Source organism: Rhinolophus sinicus, chromosome 14 (assembly GCF_057876585.1).
Source record: "Rhinolophus sinicus isolate RSI-liver-muscle chromosome 14, RSI-T2T, whole genome shotgun sequence".
Lineage (NCBI taxonomy): Eukaryota > Metazoa > Chordata > Mammalia > Chiroptera > Rhinolophidae > Rhinolophus > Rhinolophus sinicus.
The window spans coordinates 31,791,049-31,812,880 of record NC_142514.1 but is presented as its reverse complement, the minus strand read 5'-3'; the positions used below and the strand labels follow the sequence as shown (position 1 = coordinate 31,812,880).

The following is a 21,832-nucleotide window of genomic DNA, read 5'->3' as shown; positions in this document are numbered from 1 at the left end:
CTCTGATGACCTAACAATCCCGAAGTCTCGGTCTGAGTCTTACTTTCACTACCACTGTCCATGATTCTAACAATCCAATCTCATGCCTGGCCAGCCAGGCATACAGTGGAGTATAGAACCAAGCTGAACAAGGAACTGAAGTCATTAAATATTTATATGACATAGAAGAGCCTATAATAGTTGTGGAAATTACAATGGTGAGCAAGGCAGCCCCTTCCTCTAAGGAGCTACAGACTGATGAAGAAACAGAAATCAGCAATCACAACAATAAATGTTTTAACAGGAAAAAGCTAGAAGTAACTAGCAAGGGCTCCCCACTTAATTGGGGAAAGCGGTGGAGGTGTTCCAAGCAGAGGAAACAGTATGCGCAAAACAAAGAGGCAAAAGAGCAAATGGTTACTATGGGAACCAGGAGAGCAATCTGGTGGAATTAAAGAGACTGGAGATGTATGTGTACGGAGTTCAGGTCATGCAGGCCCTTGTGAAGTACATGTGTTCACTTTATCCTGTAACAGTGTGATAGCATAGAAATAGCGTGGAGAGAAGGGAAGAGAAGCACTGGGTCCCCAGTTTTCTTGAGAGAAAAAAATGGAACGCTGTCAAAATTACATGGGATCATTTATTCTTTCTTTCTTGATAACTTCAATTATTTGAAAACTATATCAAAACACAGTTTCCATCCAAGTGTCCATCAACAGATGACTAAACAAAATGTTCTATGTACATACAATGGAATATTGTTCAGCCATAAGAAGAAGTTCTGATACATGCTACAACTTATGCTGAGTGAAATAAGACAAACACAAAAGGACAAATATTGTGTGGTTCTGCTTACATGAAATACCTAGAGTAGGGAAATTATACAGAGAGGCAGAAAGTAGATGAGCGTTTACTGGGGTCAGCGGGAAGGAGGCAATGAGGAGTTACTGCTTAAAGGATACAGAGCTGCTGTTTGGGTGATAAAAAAGAAGTTTTGAAAATAGATAATTGTACATTTAAAAATGGTTAAAATAGGGGGTGGCTGCTTAGCTCAGTTGGTTAGAGCGTGGTACTGATAACACCAAGGTTGCCGGTTAGATCCCCACATGGGCCACTGTGAGCTGCGCCCTCTTTAAAAATTAAAAAAAAAAAAAAAAAAAAAAAAAAAAGTTAAAATGGCAAATTTTGTTGTATGCATTTTACCTCACTTTTTAAAATTAATATATCAAAAACCATTAAATTGTCCACTTTAAGTGGGTGAATTGAATGGTATATGAATATATCTCAATAAAACTTTTCAAACGGGGGGAGGGGGTTTCCTTTTCCTCCATGATTGTACTTCACCAACAGCACCTGTCCACCTTTTTTGCCTCCTCCCTTCCCTCCTTAGCTTTTACTCTCATTTGGTTCAGAATTACTGGGAGAAACTGGATAATGATCACTGGTGTTCTGGGATCAGGAGTAACTACCTGATCAAGCCTTAATGACTAATAACTCCTCTATCAGTGGCAGGGCTGGGGAGAAGGTTAGTCTCCCAAACATTTTAGTCACATGGTCCCTAGGACGGGGAGCCCAAGAGGATGTCTAGAAAACTTCAAAGATTTTTCTGGTTGTAGTATGACTTGTTGGCGGGGAAGCAAAACAAGAGGCCAGGACCAGAAAAATGGAGGTTCTAGTGAACCAGGCTGGAACGGATGGCGGCTTGAATGAGGGTAGTAACAGTGGGAATAAAATGGTAGTAGAAATGGGAATAGACAAGGAGGAGTAAGTTGATCAGGTAGAAACTACTGGACTTGGATCTGGTTGGCTGAGTGGGAGGCACAGGGGTAGGTAATATAGAGGAGTATCCGAGTACACAGAGCAATACGGCGGGAGCGTAGGGTGCACTTAGCCCAGAACTTACGGTAAAGGCTGGCCGAAGGCGGGGCATAGCGTGGTGGGAAGCTCGACCAGCCTTCACGGCTGCTTCTCCTGGAGCCGGGTCGTCAGTAGGCTTCCCTCTGACACTTCGACATGGCCGGCCCGGGCCCCGGCGCGGCCCTAGAGTCCCCGCGGCAGCTGCTGGGCCGAATACGCTTCCTGGCGGAGGCAGCGCAGAACCTCCGCGCCGGACGGCCGCTGCCGGCGGCGCTGGCTTTCGTGCCGCGCGAGGTGCTTTACAAGCTTTACAAGGATCCGGCGGGCCCGTCGCGAGTGCTGCTGCCGGTGTGGGAGGCAGAGGGCCTGGGGCTGCGTGTGGGAGCCGCGGGCCCGGCCCCGGCCACTGGCTCCGGACCCCTCCGCGCTGCCCGCGACAGCATCGAGCTCCGGCGCGGCGCCTGCGTACGCACCACGGGCGAGGAGCTGTGCAACGGCCACGGGCTCTGGGTGAAGCTGACCAAGGTGCGCCCAGGCCTGCCCTGGGCCCTGCAAAAGACCCCCGGTACCAGGGAAGCCCCTAGCTGTTCCTCTCCCCTCCTTCCCATATTGAGCTGGCATTGCGTTCAGTGCCCTTTGACTTGGGTTGGGCAGGGCGGGCCGCTGGGCAGTTTCCTGACCGCTGTCCCCATCCGGCGCGTCCCGGCAGGAGCAGCTCGCAGAGCACCTGGGCGACTGCGGGCTGGACGAAGGTTGGCTGCTGGTATGCCGCCCGGCGGAGGGCGGGGCCCGCCTTGTACCCATCGACACTCCCGATCACCTCCAGCGGCAACAGCAGCTCTTCGGTGTGGATTACCGGCCACTGCTCAGGTCCTGCACTTGAAGGGGCAGGGCTTGCTACCAGTTGTCTGGGCCTCGCCCCCAGAGGTTGGAAAGTAGTCTGGCACTGCCCGGGAGGTGGGATATGGAGCGAAGGCCGGGTTTAGAGCAGGAAGAGGCGGGGCCTGAAGGGAACGGTGGTGAGGGGGCGGGGTGAGGGGGTGCTTCTGGAGGCGCAGTTTGGAGGAGATAGAGCTCTGGGTAAGGTTCCAGAGCTTGGGATTGTCTTGCTGCCCACTGATTTCTCCCCATCCCACCCCCACTCTCTGCCTACAGATGGGAACAGGTGGTAGATCTGACATACTCACATCGCCTCGGATCGAGGCCTCAGCCAGCTGAGGCATACACGGAAGCTGTACAAAGGCTACTGTGAGTGAGCTGGGATGGGATGGGGAGGAAGGAGCTCCAGGTCTGGGCCCGACCTAATTAGGGACTTGGGGTTGCTTAGCTATGTACCCCCGACGTGGACCTACGAATGCGACGAGGACCTGATCCACTTCTTGTACGACCACCTGGGCAAGGAGGATGAGAACCTGGGTAGCGTGAAGCAGTATGTGGAGAGCATAGACGTTTCCTCCTACACGGTGGGTGCTGGGACTCCTCCCACCCCAAGGAAGATGTAGTCACATCTTGCTAGATCCAGAACCCTCACCTCTAGACCAACGGCTAAATCTGAATCCCCATAGGCCAGACTCAGTCCAGCCCCCCATCTTGGAAATCCTATAGGAACCCCTAGACAATTCCACCTATACCAGCTGCGCTTTTTACCCAGCTCTGGTGTTTTCTCTCTTGTGCTTCCTGACCCAAAGTACACCTCCAGTGCAGGGAGTGGAGGTAAACACTGATTCCACCTTTCTGCCCCTCCCCAGGAGGAATTCAACGTGTCCTGCCTGACAGACAGCAATGCAGACACCTATTGGGAGAGTGACGGGTCGCAGTGCCAGCACTGGGTGCGGCTTACCATGAAAAAGGGCACCATTGTCAAGTGAGTGGGCTCTGAGTAGGACAGGGTAGGTGAGCCACCTGTCTGTGAGTGTACAGAGACCCATGTGCATACTCTGACCCCCAGGAAGCTGCTACTCACAGTCGATACCACAGATGACAACTTTATGCCTAAGCGGGTGGTGGTCTATGGGGGCGAAGGGGACAACCTGAAGAAGCTGAGTGACGTGAGCATTGACGAGTGAGCAAGCTGGCCTGGGTGGGAGGTGGGGCTTGCCTGGCTTGGAAGGTTGGGTGAAACCCCAGCAATCCCTGAAGGCATAGGATACCCAAAGTGCCACACATCTGTCTCCTTCAGGACCCTGATCGGGGACGTCTGTGTCCTGGAGGACATGACTGTCCACCTCCCAATCATTGAGATCCGAATCGTCGAGTGCCGAGGTGGGGCTTAAGGCTATCAGGAGGTAAAGGGAGCCCCGTTTGTAGATGGGGACTAGCTGGCCGTGAGTGTGGAGAGAAGCAGATGGGCTTGGAGTTGAGGTGAAAGTGATAGCTGAACTAACTCCAGGATTTGAAGCTGTGGGGCCTGAGCTGGGTGAAACGTACTAGGTATAGACTGGCCTTAAAGCCACAGAGGTGGTTGGTTAGGCTCAGCTGGAAGAGGAACTGAGTTGGGACCCTCAGACATTCCAACATTACAGTGGTAGACGGTAAAGGATATAATAATCAGAATCAGGTAAGTAGAAGGGGATCCCAAAGGTCCCAAGTGTCTAGGGGCAAAAGGAGACAAAAGGCTGAGCATTTAGGAGATATTCTCAGATCTAAGGGGGGCCAAGAAGGCAGCAGGCACAGTAATTGACCTCACTCCGACTCCTTCCCCCAGATGATGGGATTGATGTGCGTCTTCGAGGGGTCAAGATCAAGTCATCTAGACAGCGGGAACTAGGGCTGAATGCAGACCTGTTCCAGCCAACCAGTTTGGTGCGATATCCTCGCCTGGAAGGCACTGACCCTGAAGTACTATACCGCAGAGCTGTTCTCCTGCAGAGGTAGCTGTGGTCCTGGGCCTGCCGGACCCTTCCCTTTCCCCCATCCTGAGCCTTGTGTGTCTATGTGGAAGAGGTCCCCAAGGTCTTATACTGTAAGCTGTTCCATTTGAAGAGTCAGAGCAGCCCCTTGGTCCTGGCTTCTCCTGTCCCTGTGTGTTGGGATTGAGGGGGTCTTGCATCCATGCTAAACTCTTTAGCTACAGTTACTTTACCACCTACCCCAGATTCATAAAGATCCTAGACAGCGTCCTGCACCACCTGGTACCTGCCTGGGACCACACGCTGGGCACCTTCAGTGAGATTAAGGTGAGCTGTCCCATCCAGTGCTGGACTTGGCAGTAGCTTTCCTCTCTGTGCTCATGTAGTCGTTAACTCTTCAGCAGGGAATTCTTAAAACCTAAAGTCCTGGACCTTTGCTGGGCTCTAGGTACATAAGAAGAAAGCCAGGCACAAACAGTCAAAATTTAGTTGCTGGGGTGCTGTTCCCCAGATAGTGTGTGAAATACACAAGAGTTAGGGGAGGAGAGGTGACAGCATGGATAGGAAGAGGTTGCATAAAAGGTACATACTGGGAGTTAGTAGGCAGCAATAGAAGATGTGAGAGAAGCATACAGGCAGATATGTGTGGATGGGGATGAGGCTGGAAGAGGGTGGGAAGGAAGCAGTCCCTGGTAGCAGAGAGCCCTGTGGGCCAGGCTGTGAAACGGACTTTGTCCCAGGTGAGTGGAGACATAGGAAAGATTTTAAGTAAGGTAAAGACAAAGTTGGACGTTTTTGTTTTAGAAAGCTCCCCCTGGTGGCTGGACTAGGGGACTGGAAGCAAGGACAGGGATGGACTAGGCTTGGACTGGAATGGTGGAATTCAGTCTAGGCACAAAAGAAGGTCCCAGGGCCTGGACAGAGGCTGACTGTCTGCTGGCCCTGGTCTGGCCTCCTCTTCTCACCAGCAAGTGAAGCAATTCCTGCTGCTGTCACGGCAGCGGCCAGGCCTGGTGGCCCAGTGCCTGCGTGACTCAGAGAGCAGCAAGCCCAGCTTCATGCCACGCTTGTACATCAACCGGCGCCTTGCCATGGAACACCGTGCCTGCCCCTTAAGGGACCCTGCCTGCAAGAATGCGGTCTTCACCCAGGTCTGGACTACCTGGGTTTGGTCTGAGGGAGGGCAGTAAGGGGCCTAGGGGGCTGGGCCAAGAGGGTCCTGAGCAAGGTCTTTGGGCAAGAGTGGGGCCAGGTCTTGACTTTTCTACATCTCCCTGCCCTGTCTCCTGCCCCCAGGTTTATGAAGGCCTCAAGCCCTCTGACAAGTATGAAAAGCCTCTGGACTACAGGTATGGCATGAGGGTGAGGGACTTGCTCAGAGCAGATATGTACACATACACATCCTTCATTACCCTCTGTAGCCCCTACTCCTGGCTGGTGTCTGGGCTGGTGAAACGTCCCAAGACCTGGCCCAGTATGGTTACAGGTCCGTCCCTACTTACAGGTGGCCCATGCGCTATGATCAGTGGTGGGAGTGTAAATTCATTGCAGAAGGCATCATTGACCAAGGTAAGGCCATGGGGGGATAATAAGTGTCCTGCCTTAAATAGAGTGGTGGAGCTTTCTGGGGTCACCAGCTAACCAAGATAGGGGACCTGCTTATTCCTCCATTATGGGAGCTGGGACTCTTAAGTGCCCCAGCTGAGGGCTTCAATCTGTCATTTCAGGGGGTGGTTTCCGGGATAGCCTGGCAGACATGTCAGAAGAGCTGTGCCCTAGCTCGGCAGACACCCCTGTGCCTCTGCCCTTCTTTGTGCGCACGGCCAACCAGGTAACCTCCCACCTCTACCTCCCAAGTTATTTCTACTGTTCTGTCTCTGCAAACCTCCCAGGTACCAGGCTGAGCTAGAGGGGGCAGAACAGGGACCGAGTTGCTTGGGGCAGCTTCTGGGCAGACAGGGAGAGAGGAGCCATTATACATTCAGAGGGATCATTCGGGGTTCCCAGTGGAAGGTGTTCAGGGAAGTTTTGGGGAATCTCAGGCAACAAAGTTGGTCCATCCCATGCCGTGCTGACAGCTCTGTCTCCGGGGCAGGGCAATGGCACAGGGGAGGCCCGAGACATGTATGTGCCCAACCCCTCCTGCCGAGACTTTGCCAAATACGAGTGGATTGGACAGCTGATGGGGGCTGCCCTTCGGGGTAAGGAGTTCCTGGTGAGTAGCCTAAATCTACACCCCATCAGATCAGCCCTGGCCCCTGGAAGGAAGAAGAGCCAGCCAAACCTGGGCAGCTCCGGGTCAGCAGACAGTAGTGAGTATTTGTCCCCCAGGTGCTGGCTCTGCCTGGTTTTGTGTGGAAGCAGCTCTCTGGTGAGGAAGTGAGCTGGAGCAAGGACTTCCCAGCTGTGGATTCTGTGCTGGTGAGTCGGGCGTGGATCCGTGGCCTCTGCTCGGTCCCTGAAGGTTGCTGTTCCCCAAGTCTGTCCTGAACCTTCTCTTCCCACACACATGATCCCTCTCCAGTCCCATCTACTCCCATGGTTTCAACTATTGTCTCTATTCTGGTGACCCCTAAATCCTTACCTCCGGCCCCAGCCATATATGCATCTGCCTGCTGGACCAGCGCCACATGGTGGCCCCTGAAGCTCAGCATACACTTCATCTCCCTATTCTACTGCCCTGTCTCAGAATGGCCCCATTACCCACCCTCCCCCTGCCAAGGCCCTCAGGTTCATCCCTCACTCCTCCCTCACCTCCCACATTCTGTCACAACTCCCATCTCACTACTGGTTCAGGCCACCTTCCTTTCTGACCCAACCACTAACTACAAATGTTAGTATCCCTGTCTCTATTCTTACCCATCTGATCTCCAGCAACCAGAGTAATTCATTTTACTCTCCTCGTTTAAACCCTTCGATGGCTCTGCCCTGGGATTAGGATAAAATGCAGAATCCAAAAAGTCCATACATGACCCATGGCCACTTAGTTCACGTTCAGGTTCAAGCCAAACAGATTCCTCAGGCCTTTTACGGTTCCCACCTTTTTCCAAGATGTTCTCTCTCCTGGCTTCCTTGTGGCCCAGCCAACCCCCAGCCATCATTTGGATCTCAGCATAGATGCCATTTCCTCCAGGACGCCTTCCCTGGCCTCCAAGCTCGGTTCCAGGTTGCTTTGATGCATTCACAGCCGTTGTACTGACCCCCTCACTTCCCTCATGGCCTGCGTGGGAACTGCCGTGCCTGGCTGTCTCTCCTGCTTCCCTGTGAGCATCTTGAGGAAAAACAAGGACTGTTTCCACTATGAAAAGCTGACCTTCCTGCCTCTCACCAACCCCTAGGTGAAGCTCCTGGAAGTGATGGAAGGAATGGACAAGGAGACATTTGAGTTCAAATTTGGGAAGGAGCTAACATTCACCACTGTACTGAGTGACCAGCAGGTGGTAGAGCTGATCCCCGGGGGTACAGGCATTGTGGTGGGCTATGAAGACCGTTCCCGTTTCATCCAACTGGTGCAGAAGGCACGGCTAGAGGAGAGCAGAGAGCAGGTACTGCCCAGAGGCCAGAAGGACAGAGAGCTTTGGCCAGCTCCTCGTAGCCAGAGCCCAGCCTGATAGGCTACCAGTGCCCAATCCCAAGAACTCTGGTCCCCACCATCCCTTGCCCCACATTCCTGCCTATCAGTGGGGTACACAGATACCCCCAGTGCTGAGCAAAGACCATGTCCCCCATTATCTCCATGAGTAGAGGCCAAATGGCCCCACCACACACTGGGAGTTGTGCCCTCTTCCTCAGCCAGGCCTTTTCCTTCCTCCCCAGGTGGCAGCCATGCAGGCAGGTCTGCTGAAGGTGGTGCCACAGGCTGTACTGGACTTGCTGACTTGGCAAGAGTTAGAAAAGAAGGTGTGCGGGGACCCTGAGGTCACTGTTGATGCTCTGCGCAAGCTCAGTGAGTGTGGGGCAGGGCAGCGGGGCACCGGGGTGGCTCAAGGGTGTGTCTATCAGGATGCGAGAATGAATTCTGGCCTTGTCCCTATCCCCACCAGCCCGGTTTGAGGACTTCGAGCCATCTGACACACGGGTTCAGTATTTCTGGGAGGCGCTGAATAACTTCACCAATGGTCAGTGGAAGAGGGCAGAGTAATGCCTGGGTTTGACTTCACTTGTGGGATACAGAGGCAGCCTGGAAGTTGTCGGACCTCCCCCACCACCAGTGGGGGCATTGATTTCCTTCTCCTCCATCCAGAGGACCGGAGCCGCTTCCTACGCTTTGTCACAGGCCGCAGCCGTCTGCCTGCACGAATCTACATCTACCCGGACAAGCTGGGGTGAGTGTGGAGGAGGTCCGAAGGGGCTGTGGCCTGTCTTCTGCTCTCCCCACACACACATACCCGTCAGACCCCTACCCTGTGCCCCTACGATTCTTCCTGATCTGTGGCTCCTCCATGCCTCCAGCTACGAGACCACAGATGCACTCCCTGAGTCTTCCACCTGCTCCAGCACCCTCTTCCTGCCTCACTATGCCAGGTGGGTTTCAGGAACAGGTGAGGGGGTGGCATCGGAGGGTGGATGAAGTGCTGCAGTGCACAAATTGTAGCCTCGTCGCCCCTGGTAGTGATGGAAGGGCCTCCACACCTGGCGCACTGACCAACTCCCTGCTGCCTCACCCCCCACCCCACCCCCCACCCCCCGCAGCGCCAAGGTGTGCGAGGAGAAGCTCCGCTATGCAGCATACAACTGTGTGGCCATCGACACCGACATGAGCCCTTGGGAGGAGTGAGTCGGCGCCAGGGGGCAGCCGTGGGCCAGCAGAGTCCCATTCGGCCTAGCCCAAGGCAAGACGCCCTCTCTGGACCACCTGGGGTCTGCGCTTCCCGCTCTGGAAGGAAGCTAATGCACTCAGAAAAAGCCATCACACACCGCCCCTGTGTGTGGTTGGAGTGGGGGCGGGCTGTGAGTTGACACTAGTGGTCCAGTCCCGCATACCCACAAGCCCTACCTATGTGTGCTGGGGCTTGCTTCCTGAATTTTTTAGCCTCTGTAAGAGGGAATCTTCCACAAGCCCAGCACAAGCTGCCAGGCCTGAGCTACTTGAAGGGGGGCTTCTAGCTCCCCACCCCATGGACTTTGCTTCAATTTTTAGCTCCTCCTTTTTTTTCCTCCTTGTTTTTCTCTGGCTTCTGCCTGGACTCAAAACTAAAAACTTTGGAGGCTCCTCCCCAAACAAGGCACCAGGGATGGGTAGGAAGTGATTATCATCCTTCTTGGTCACCTGCCCCAAGAATGAAGCAACAACTGGGCACCCTCTCCCTCACATACTGGTCTTTTGCTCCTCTCCTTCCATACTCAAAGTGTGAGTTCTGTCCTGCTTCCTCCAACCCAGTCTCAACTGATGAAGTGCCACTACCTGCCCTGGCTCAGAACCTGCACTCAGCATTAAATCTTCACTGCCATTAGCACCCCATGTTAATCACTTCGTCATCACCTCCAGCCTGACTCCCTATCTGCTGTCTCCTAAGATTTTGCACAAGTTAAGGCCAGTTATATCCTCTCTGGAATCTTCAACAGCTCCTCTTTACCCAACTCTAAAATAAAGCCTAGACTTTAAACCTGCTTCTAGGCCTTATGCACGTCCCTGCCTCACCCCTCTCTCCCTCAAGAGCCTCCATGACACTCCATCAGAGAATGTCTTGCACGTGGGAAAGTTGAATAAATGGATGAATTCATTCCTTCAGAATGTGTTTATTGGGCTCCTGGGAGATGTTAGAGAAAGCTTTTCAGGACTTCAGGATCCTGCCAGGAGCCAAGGAGATGTGTGTCAAGTGGGAGTGGTGGATTTCTTTGTGGCAAACAAATTCGGAGCTGAGCAGGGAAATTAAGGACCCCACTACCCAGAAGTGGGGGGGGGGGGGGAAGGCTGGTCTGGCATCTTCTAGGATGAGTGTGGTGATTTGGAAGGTGGGAATCCACCTTGAGGAACCAAATGGGCAGACAAATTTGGCATTGTAGAGGACAAAGCACTGAGATGGCAGATAGACCTGTCAAGTCAGGATTTTTACTGAAGAGGCAGCAGTGTTGTTACCCGCATGCTGTCTCCAGTTGCCACACAACTAAATGCAGTCTTTAAGAACAAGTACCCCATGGAAGATCTCATGCGGATATAGACCCCTCACCCTCACAGTGGGCAGTCATTCTCAAGCACGGTCCCAAGTGAAATGGCCTGCGCGGGGTCACTCACCCATCACTTCCCCATGCCGTCCTCTAGGGTACGCCCTGGCTCTGCCCTGCCTGGAAACTCCGGGCCGTGGCCCTTCCCCATCACCACCCCTGTCCCCGGGCTGTGAGCACCCAGAGGCCTATCTCCCCATAACTCATGTCTGACACCCCAGCTGAGCCTCCCTGGCAACCCTCGTCTTGCGGCTCCCCAATCCCTGCGCCTTGGGTGGTCCACAGGAGACAACCATCCCTTATTCTTCCTGCAGCCTCTTCCAAACTAGGGAGTTTAAGGGGCTGGAATCCCAGACGGCGCCCCTCCCACCCAACTCCGCTCTTCCGAGCAAGCTCCCGCCCCCTTGTCCGTCCCATCCAAGGCCGCCTTCCTGTTTTCTGGGAAGGACCTGGTCAGCGCCAGCCTGCAGGTGGTAGTCCGTTTCTGTGTTTGGTACCTGCCACATGAGTCTTCGGTCCCTCTTTTAACAAATTGGACTCACACTGTATAATTTGTAGCTTGTTTTTCATTTCCTCATTCAGTGAGTGCCTAGAACACCAATGTCAGGCACCATACTACATTTAGCGGATAAAATCGTGGCTGAACAGATCATTTTTGCCCTCTTGGGATTTAAATTCCAATGGGAGAGACATATATTAAACAAATAACCACATAAACAACATTCAACAATCTAAGAACTCCAAAAGAGCAGTAAAGGATATCGTTAGAAGGCAGAAATGATTCTAACCAATGGGGCTCAGTGAAATGCTAAATCCTTAGGGAGAATAACTGGGCACAAAGGCCAACTGAGAAGCATATTGAGTCCCCCTAGAGTGTGGAGGGAAAAGAGAAGAGACTCCAGCCTTAGAGGACCGTTTTAGAATTTTGCAGTGAGCAGTCATGAGGGTGTCAAGCAAGAGAGTGAGGTTAGATTTACCTTTGGTGGCTTTGTAGAGAATCAGTTGAGAGGGAGACACTGGAGGCAGGGAGTAATCCAAGGTAGCCATTGGGACAAGTGGGCTACTCATTTTAACCTTTTTTTTTTTTTTTTTTTAACCTAAGTTCAAGCTTTTTTTTTTTTCTTTGTTGGAAGTTTTTTTTGTTTTTTGTTTTTAAGATTTTATTGGGGAGTGTGTGTACTTCCAGGATTTTTTCCAATTCAAGTTGTCCTTTCAATTGTAGTTGTGGAGGGCGCAGTTCAGCTCCAGTTCCAGTTGCAGTTGTTAATTGCAGGGGGCAGAGGGCAGAGCCCACCATCCCTTAGGGGATTCCAGGAGTTGAACTGTCAAGCTTGTGGTTGAGAGCCCACTGGCCCATGTGGGAATCAAACCGGCAGCCTTTGGCATTAAGAGCATGGAGCTCCAACCGCCTGAGCCACCAGGCCGGCCCCCTTAACCATTATTTTTATTAGCTGCATTGTATTATGTTGTAAGGAATTTTCATGTTTATTCATTTAAAACACTACAGATGGACATTAAGGTTGCTAACAAATTTTCGATATTGAAAACTACAAATGTTACAATAAACATCCTCTTGCATATATCCTTGCATACCTATTTGATTATTTCCTTAGAATAACCCTAAGCTCGCTTCATCAAACTGCCAAATTGCCAGTTTATCAATTTTCACTCTCTTTAGTGTCTATTTCCTAAACTTTTACCAACCTTGGGCATTAGCACTTAAAAAATCGTTGACAATTTAATGTGTTTGAAAAAATGCTATGATTGTTATTTTAATTTTCATTGCTTTGACTATTTACCAAATCGAGCAATTGTTTTTCTTCTTTATGGACTGCATTTTTGTGTTTTTGTCCATTTTTCAATTGGTTTGATTATACTTTCCTTATTGATTTATAACAATCTTTGCACAGTACTAAACTAATAAGCACAGCAAAGCACTGTGTTAGGTGCCGCACATCTGTTATCTAGTTTTATCTTCTGAACAACTCTGTGAAGTAAGTACTATTGTTATGCCCATTTCCAGATGAGAAACCCAGAGTAAAGATGAATTAAATAACTTGCCATGGTCATATAAGTACTAACTGATAAAGCTAGGATTTAGCTTGGTGGTCTGCCCGTTCCAAAGCCTGCTGACATAGTAACTAGGGTGCTATAACTTCTATATTAACCCCTTTGTCTGTTGTGTCAGGTGTTGCAAATGATTTCCTGATTTGTACTTTGCCACTTAATTTCAAGTCAAAATCTTTATGGAAGAAAACACTTATTGGATATATATCATGGGAAGGCAATATAATGTACTAGGTAAGAGCACATTCTCTAGAGTCAGCTTGCCTGTATTCATATCCTAGCTTTATCACATACTAGCTGTTGACCAGTGTCCTCAGCTTCCTTTTTTGAAGTATCTATCCTTTTACTATTAATTTGAAATGCTACCTTTTCACATACATCATTTTATGCTAAATTTTTTACATATAAGAAATCCTCCTTTTACACAGTACAGTAGTGCCAAACTATAAAAGTGACCCTGCAAGTTGTAACCAATCAAAGAGATCTTAATAATCAATGGAAGAAATTACCATTGTTCTATGATCTTTAAAATTTTTGTCAAACATCAAAAACTCTCTACTGTAGCTTACGTACAGGAAAACAGGAAAAATAGTAAAACTATATTTGTATATTGTATATTTGTATATTGTATATTTAATATATTGTAACCTGAAGCATTAGAAAATTTGAGAATCAATTTTTTTCTTTGTAAAAAACTTACCAAGAGTAATTTGAACAGTGCTTGCCTCTTTTGTCTTATAATATGGAACAAGTATCTTCACTGTGTCTTGATGAATTGTCATACTCCTTTTTAAGTTTGGATCAGCTTCCAACATTTTATTCTATGTACTTTGAAACTCATGAAATATCTCTAAGAATTACTTTAATGTGAAGTGTTTTGCTGGCTTCACTTCCTATGGGACATCTTCATCCTTTTTGTCATAATCCCTTTTCTCATTTATGTAGATACAGTTGCCTTCACTAAGTTCCTCTGGCTGCATAGCTATACTCTCTCATGACGGCAGTGTCCACATTCCCATGATCAGCTATTTCTTCTCTAACTCCATTTATGTTTAATTTGAATTTCACTTCCAGCATTATCATCTTTAACTTCTTTGCTGCACTTTCACTTTGTTGGCCAATTCTCAATTATTCTTTTTTTTTTAAAATGTCACATGGGTTTATCACAGCGAGGCAAGGAAGCAAAACTGCTCCATTCTTTGCTGTCTGTATATGTGCAGTGACTAATCACGAACACACTGAAAGAAGTGACATAATTCACTGCTCACAATGAACATCAAAAAACTTAATTCTGACATTTTTGACAGTATTCTCATTGCTTTTAGGGAGGAGAGTTTCTGAAGGAACACCATTTTATCACCTGTTACTTTTGTATTTGCTTCTAAATTTATTAGATAGAAAGTTATAGAAAGATTTAAATGAGATATAAGTCCCAAATTTTAATAACCTGTATAAAACTAAGACTTTATAGCTGTCAACATGTTTTCCTCCTGTCTTTCTTTCCTGCCTAACTTCTTATTCCCTTTTTCTTATCACTTTTTAATGTACTGTACAGTTTACTCATTTATTATTTAGACTTCCTCTCCCTGTTAGGATTAGGCCTGGATGCTTTTTTGTTCACTAATATATTTTAAGAGCCTAAAACTATTCTTGGCACATAGTAGTCACTCAGTAAATAGTTGTTCAACAAATAAATGAACTGTGACCCATAAACCATACTTTCCAATTTAAAAACAAGGAAAATCAGCCATCTGAAAAATTTTGTTTTCAATAAAGGAGGAAATATCACCAAACTGATTGAATCATTTATTTTAAAAATTGACCCATCAGTTTAGAGCAAAAATGTCCAGATGCTGACCTTTAAAACCACCAATGATGAAAATGCTGTGTTCTTGAAAGGAAATATTGAAGTCCTAATTAATGAAGGTTCTTTCCAAGCTCTCTATATAAACACTGTAGCATCATTTGCTCTCTAACTTATTATGAATCTATTGGGCAACTGCTGGGCTTATGTACAAAAATAAAACACAAATATTTTAGGACCTGCAATTGGTTGCCAAAGTAGAGTTTCTCATTTCATTTTCATCTTTCACTCAGCCCTCTAAAAATAATAATTCCCTGCCTCACTAACAAGTCCACAGCCAAATGGAATAGATGAATATTGTGTCATGGCCAGCAAATTCCCAAAGAGAGCTCTCTTGCAGACCGTGGGAAGAGTGTTTCTGAGCCCCAGTCCAACTTTAAAAGGTTTCTTTTGTCTCCCACAGTTCAAAGAAACCTTTAGAGCTTGACCTTCTTAAACTATTCCCCCACCACATACACATACACACAAATGTCCCTTCGGGAAGAAATATGAGCATGAAACAAACATAGGAAACAGCCTGTGTTCAATAAGCATTTATTAAGTACTTCCTGTGTAATTAATAAATAAAAAATAAATAATAAGCATGAGGTTAGGCATGAGGGATAATAATATGGATTGACTTGGTAAGAAGCAATTTTCAGAAGAGACCATCAATGACCCAGGCCTTCAGCCCAGTTTTCCCACCACCAAATGAGAGGGCAAGGGAAAATTCATGAGAAATTTTTAATTCATTCATTATTATTTACTGAGCATGTCCCAGGTCCTGTACTAGGACCTGGGGACAAAGAAGCCAAAAAGGTATAGCCTTCATTCTCAAAGGGCTCCCAGGGTGATTGAGAAGACATGAAAAAGGAAATGACAATCCTTTGTGGTGAGTGCCATAATGTAAGTACTAGAAGCAATGGGAGCCAGAAAGAAGGAATCCATAAAGCAGCAGTTTTTAAAGTGCTTCATGGACCTCTGGGAGTCCTGAAGAAACTTTCAGGGGGTCTGTCAGATCAAAACTATTTTCATAATACTAAAACATTATTTGCCCTTTCATTATATCAATATTGGCACTGCTGGTGCAAATGCAGTGATACCAAACTGTGCTAATAGTCATTGTATTCTTCACTGCCACACACTTGCAATAAAAATAATAATAAAGCAAAGTAAGTTTCACTTAAGAATGTCTTTGATGAAGCAATAATTTTATTAAATCTTGGTCCTTGGTCACTCACCTTTTTAATATTCTATGTGGTGAAATGGAAACTACACATGTAACACTTCTGTGCATACTAATGATGTATGATGGTTGTCTCTAAAAAAAGTACTTGGGTGATTGTTTGATTTGTCAACTACTGCTTTTTTCATAGAACACTATATTTACTTGAATGAACAACTGAAAAACCATGGCCAACAATTTATCAAAATAAATGAAGTAAGCCAATCACTTCAAGGAAAACCACAACAGTATTTGTTGCCAATGATAATATTTGAGCTTTCAAGAGAAAAATCAGAAGTTTGGAAAACTTCTGTCAACATAAGCTTGCCAGCTTTCCAAAATTTAAGAACTTTTCTGATGAGATTGGTGGTAATATAATATTAGCAAATGTGATTTTGAAAATATTGTATGAGTCAACCTTGAGAAGATCTGCATACCTCAGCAAACCAGTATTTTACAATGATCAATGCATCAAGATGCAAGATCAAGCATGGATAAAATGTCCATTCAAAGTGCAAGTATTATAACAGAGTATAAAATGCTCATTGATATGATTCTATGTTACAACTAATCTGTTACAAATTATTGAGTTTTGGTGTAGTATCAAAGAATAATACCTACAATTACCTACAGTACCTGCAAGCTATTAAGATATCTCTCTTTTCTAATTACAAATCTGTATGAGGTCAGGTTTTCATCATATAATTCACCCAAAACAATGTATCTCAGCTGATGGGAGAATTCAATTGTTTTCTTAGCCAAACATTAGACCTATATAAGGTGAAACCATGGCATTCTTCTCACTAAATGTTTTGTTCTGAAAACAGTTATATGTTTTCATAAAAATATTATGTTATCATTATAGTGGTTTTATTATTTTTATTTTTTAAATGAATTTTTTTAATTGCTCAGTTTGAATTATTAACATTGCAAGTATCAGTAAATATAATCCATATAAACATAAATTCTTTGGGGTCCCAATAATTTTTAGTGTCCAGAGACCAAAAAGTTTGAGAACCATTGCCCTAAGGGAATAATTTAAAATGAGTTTAATGAAGCAATCCCTTGACTATGTCCCTCAACTGGAGGAGAAAGTCCTATAGTTCCCCGAAAACATTTGCTAGTTTAAACATGAGCATTTAAAATGGATGCTAGATATGGGTTTGAATGCTCTTCTTACTTCATAACTAGTTCTCACCTCAAAACCATGCTGTAATTCCCAAGGCTTCTGCTTGCTTGAGCTAATATAATACCAAGGAGAGAAAGAATCTTGCTGCAGAAGGAAAGAGTAGGCAAGTTTCAGGTTTCCGGTGGCCAAATCAATCACTCCATGGCTGGCTTTTACCGAAACACTTGATGTTATATTTGAGTTAAAATAAATAATTATTTAATAACTGATCACCAGCATCCTAAAGTGAAGCAGAGGCAATGCAGGGATAGGCTGGTTTTATGGATATGACCCTCAGGTTTTTTTGTTTGGTTTTTGGGTGTGTTTTTTTTTAGCACGATCTAAGCTGAGCTCCTATTCTTCAGGCTGAAAATCTGGGGGAAATTACAGGCCCTGTTTTTCTCGTTGAGTGCTGTATCCCCAGCATATAGCATCTAAGACATTGCTTGACACATATTAGGCACTCAATAAATACTGTTGAATAAAGTCAAACTCCTTTATTTTTATTGCAAAAATTCAACTGTCTCCCAACTGGCAAGGACCTAAAGCAACTCAATGTTTAAGAGATGGATAGAAAAAGAGGAAGCTTTCAAAAGGTTAGGAAATTGCAGGGATGCGTGGGAAAGAGAATGACCACTGTTCTTTTTATCTACTGCAACTTAACAAAACACCTCAAAACTTACTGCTTAAAACAACAATTATTTTATTATTACCTCTCACAATTGTTGGAGTTGTCTGGACTCAGGCGTTTGTGGTCTCTCATACAGTTGCAGCCTCTTAAGTGGTTTCCCTGCTTCCAGAAAGCTTATTAATACAGCAACCTGAGTGATCCCTCAAAAACCTGTCAAATCATGTTCCTGCTCTGTTTAACTCAAGGTCCTCACAATGACCTACAAGACTCACATAATCTGAATTCTCTACCTTCTCCCTCGTTCCTCTCTGACCTCCTCTGCCATCTTTCATTCTCCCCCTGGCTTACTTCCCTTCAGTCATATTCGCCTATTTGGTGTTCTTTGAACATGCAGTCTCTCTCTTCGGGGCTTTTGCACTTGCTGGCTAGTCTGCTTGGAAAGCTCTCACCCAGGATATCCACCTGACTCGCTTCAAGCCATTGTTCAGTGCCACCGCCTCAAGTGAGTTCTTTGCTGACCCCCCTCCACCCATCACCCACTGTTTCGATAGCTAAACGTGGATGTTTTCCATACCATAATAGTCTGGTTCTGAAAGTCGTCGTGAGTCTCCACGTTGCACATCATGGACATAGAAAGCCCTGGCAATCTCTGGGCTGCAAAGGTATTTGGTGATTTCTCCACTGGCTAACCCAGAACTGCATCTCCCTGTGAGCTCTCTTTTCAGCGAGTGGTAGTCGGAACCAGGTCCTAGAAAGAGAACTCTCTGAAGGAAGGCAGTGACTTATTCCAATCTGGTTCCAGGAGCCCTGCACTTGGAAGAACACTCCATGGGTGTTGGTGATTTGTGAATGAACGAAAAAGCAATGACGGCCCCGCCTCCTCTCCTCCTGGAGGCGCGCGCGCTTCTGGTGCCCAATCTACGGCTCGGCGCTCGTCCTTCTCCGCAGGCCTGCTCCGCGCGTCGCATTGATCAGCTCGGCCATCGCGCGCCTGCGCCCGTGGGCTGCCAGTCGGAGGCGGCGTGTGGAGAGCACCGGGAGCGGTTGTGGCGCACCAGGAGCTGAGGTAAAGCTATGGCTTCTGCGCTGCCAGGTCGCCTTCGAGCTGGCTGGTGGGGTGAGCAGCGTGGTGGTGGTGGTGGTGGTGGTGGTGGGGTATCTGCGCGAGGCGTCTCTTCGAGCCCGGCGGAGGAGGGCCTGAGGGGGTGAGCAGGGGTGCGGAGCCCTAGAGTTACCAGCTCGAGTCCCTGCCCGACCCGGCCATGGGACCAGGTGTCCGAACTAGAAGGGAACTTGGGGAGAATCGGACCCAACCACCTGTGCAACAGATGGAGAAACTGAGTTTCAGGGAGGGGAGGCTCTCCTCGAAGTGACAGCGAGTGAGCGAGCATCAGACTCCGGACCAGACGCCCTTAGCACAGTGCCTGAATTCTTTCCGCGTCAGCCCGTCATTCATTATTATGCCTATTTTTAGTGGTTTAGGTGCAAGGCAATGAAGTATAAAAAGGAATGCAATAAAGTCTGGATGAGAAACCAATTATGATACAGTGTTTTAGCTTACCAACTTACAAACAGAGCAGGCAATGGATGCTATGATGGAAGCATGCCTGAGATGTCCTGACCACCTCCTCTAAAGCTTGAGAGGCTGAGGAGATTCGTTTCCTTGAATCCTGTCACCCAGTGTCGTGGCAGTGACATTGAGGCATTTGACAGTCTGCCTAGTATCATGGTTAGTTACATTCATGATTATCACCCAGTGCCTCACTGAGGGCAAGAACCTTAGATACTAGTGACCTGTGTTCTAATGCTCCTTCTGCACATGTTTGAGCTTGCGTCTTAATACAGGTTGTTGTGAAGTTCACAGATGCTCATTCTACAAACACTGAGTGTCTGGTATTTGATGGGAATTGTGTTAGGTACTGGGAATGCAGTGATGACAAATACAGCCCCTCCCTTCAAGGAACTCACAGGAAATAGACACTTAAATACATACACGTTAAACCCTGTAAAGACAGGTAATCTGTACATGGTAGAGTGGAAGCCCCTAAGGGAAAAGGAGTCGCTTTTACCAGTAGGATGGGAAGGGTGGGAATGGCTTTTTAGGCAAGATGATTCTTGAACTGAGTCTTAAAATTTGTTTCATAGGTGATTATTAGGCACAGGAGAAAGGCACCTAGGAAGCAAAAATAGCAGGACAGAAACCAGAATTATGGAACAGCACGGTTCAGATGGCACAGAAGGCTTTCCATGATCTAGCCTCTGTCTAATAATACCAAACACTTTTATAGTGCTTGCTGTGAGATTGACACTATTTTGTGCGCTTTACATAGATTAACTAAGTTACTCTTCACCTCAGTTCTGTGAAGTAGAAACTGTAATTTTCCTCACTTAGAAAATGAAAACTGAGCCATAGAAAAGTTATGTAGCTTGTTCTAGTTCACACGGTTAATACATGGTAGGGCTGGAATTCAGACCGAGTCAGTCTAGCTCAAGGGTCTGTGAACTTAACCACCAGGCTCCCTTCTAGGAACTGAGGGCGCTGAGAATATTAAATGTCGAGCCCCTGGTCACATCACCTATAAGTGGTAGAAGCAGAACTCAAACTCAGGTCTTTTGATCCTGAAGGATCCAGTGGTGTTTTTCTTAAAAACATCAGATGTGATGGGATTTATATAGTGCCAAATTGAAGTTGAATTCCAATCTGAGGCAATGCTTGCTTTAATCATAATTACTATTATCTTTCAGGGTGGATTTTGTACAAGAGCCTTCACTTTGTGCCTTAGGTGTACTGAGTGTAAGTGCTGCAGTTTAAATATTGATGTGAGGGGCCCAGAACTAATCATAATTGCGATAAAGGTGCAACATTATTCGCCAGTTTGGTGTTAAATAAATTCTTTTTCTGAACATTGCATTCACTCTTGTATTTAAAAGGTTACATCGTTCGTTGTAAGTCAAAGGGCATTTTTATTTTAAATCAGTAAGGATTTATGACCTTTTACTGTGCCTCTGTGGTAGCTGCTGTAGAGAGATTCTTTTGAAGGTCAAACAGTTTCATTTATTACCTCGAGTTTGAAAAAAGGAATTACTTGGTTTGTTTGTGCAATTGGGCTCTGCAAATCTAGGTTAAGATACAAGCCTGCATTTGTGTTTATAGTAATATCTTTCATAGTTGGGAGTAATGAGAAGATGGGAGCAGATTGCTGAATTATTGGAGGACTCTTAACTCATTTCATACTTTTCGGAGACCTTTAGCCAGAAGTTTTAAGAATTTTTTCAAGGAATAAGAACTGAATCAGAAGCCCACTTGGTAAACTTTTACTCCTTCCAGAGTTTGCTCAAGCATTACCTTCTTATAGACTTAGGTATTACCTTCACTATTTGCCTACTGCATCTTGAGTATATTTCTCCCATGACACTAGTGATAGTGTATTGCAATTTACTGAATTTGTCTTTTCCACTTAATTGTGAGCAATTCAAGGGCAAGGGCCAGAGTTTTAAAATTCTTATCCCTCCTCCAACCCATCTTCCCAGGCTGGAGCTGCGAGTATATACTGGTAAGTAAGAAAATATGATAAAAGTAATGTTTATACTGCAGCTGAGGAGCTTTATGATTCTGGTTACTGGAATTGGAAGTGATGTATTTGACATAAATGGGTATCAATAACATAAATAGAAATAGTGTTAGTACTGTGTATGCTTTGATTTTTGTTACTTTTTTCCCCTGTTAATTGTTTTTCTCTGTGATGGCAGTTTGTAAAAATGGAGTTTCAAGCAGTAGTAATGGCAGTTGGAGGGGGATCTCGGATGACAGACCTGACTTCCAGCATTCCCAAACCTCTGCTTCCAGTTGGGAACAAACCTTTAATTTGGTACCCATTGAACTTGCTGGAGCGTGTTGGATTTGAAGGTGAGCTATGGCAATGAGATGCACTCGTAAAACTTTTAGGCTGTTTGATCCCAATGGTTTATCTGTTTTATGAGGGTGAGAGAGGATGAATGAGAGAAAACTAGGACTCAACGTTGGCCGGAGACTGGCCTCTTGAAATGA

At 46.6% G+C, this 21,832-nt stretch overlaps 2 protein-coding genes across 3 annotated transcripts in view; both read left to right on the top strand.

The window, feature by feature from the left end:
• Nucleotides 1-1,919: 1,919 nt before the first annotated feature.
• HECTD3 (HECT domain E3 ubiquitin protein ligase 3) lies at nucleotides 1,920-10,408 on the top strand. Its single transcript, XM_019716564.3, has 21 exons — nucleotides 1,920-2,361; nucleotides 2,546-2,706; nucleotides 2,992-3,084; nucleotides 3,164-3,299; nucleotides 3,585-3,700; nucleotides 3,785-3,898; nucleotides 4,016-4,098; nucleotides 4,541-4,706; nucleotides 4,931-5,012; nucleotides 5,654-5,836; nucleotides 5,982-6,034; nucleotides 6,190-6,254; nucleotides 6,413-6,516; nucleotides 6,781-6,900; nucleotides 7,017-7,106; nucleotides 8,024-8,230; nucleotides 8,502-8,631; nucleotides 8,729-8,803; nucleotides 8,929-9,010; nucleotides 9,138-9,209; nucleotides 9,378-10,408. The coding sequence occupies exons 1-21, from the start codon at nucleotides 1,993-1,995 to the stop codon at nucleotides 9,460-9,462; spliced, it is 2,586 nt and encodes an 861-aa protein (XP_019572123.1). The 5' UTR covers nucleotides 1,920-1,992; the 3' UTR covers nucleotides 9,463-10,408.
• An 8,327-nt stretch (nucleotides 10,409-18,735) lies between these two features.
• Nucleotides 18,736-21,832, top strand: part of EIF2B3 (eukaryotic translation initiation factor 2B subunit gamma) — a 112,107-nt gene continuing 109,010 nt past the window's right edge. For both annotated transcript variants that reach the window (XM_019716551.3, XM_019716550.3), the window contains exons 1-2: nucleotides 18,736-18,850; nucleotides 21,535-21,691. In XM_019716551.3, coding sequence (XP_019572110.1) covers nucleotides 21,544-21,691 — 148 coding nt within the window. In that variant the 5' untranslated portion in view covers nucleotides 18,736-18,850; nucleotides 21,535-21,543. The remainder of the gene's footprint in view (nucleotides 18,851-21,534; nucleotides 21,692-21,832) is intronic.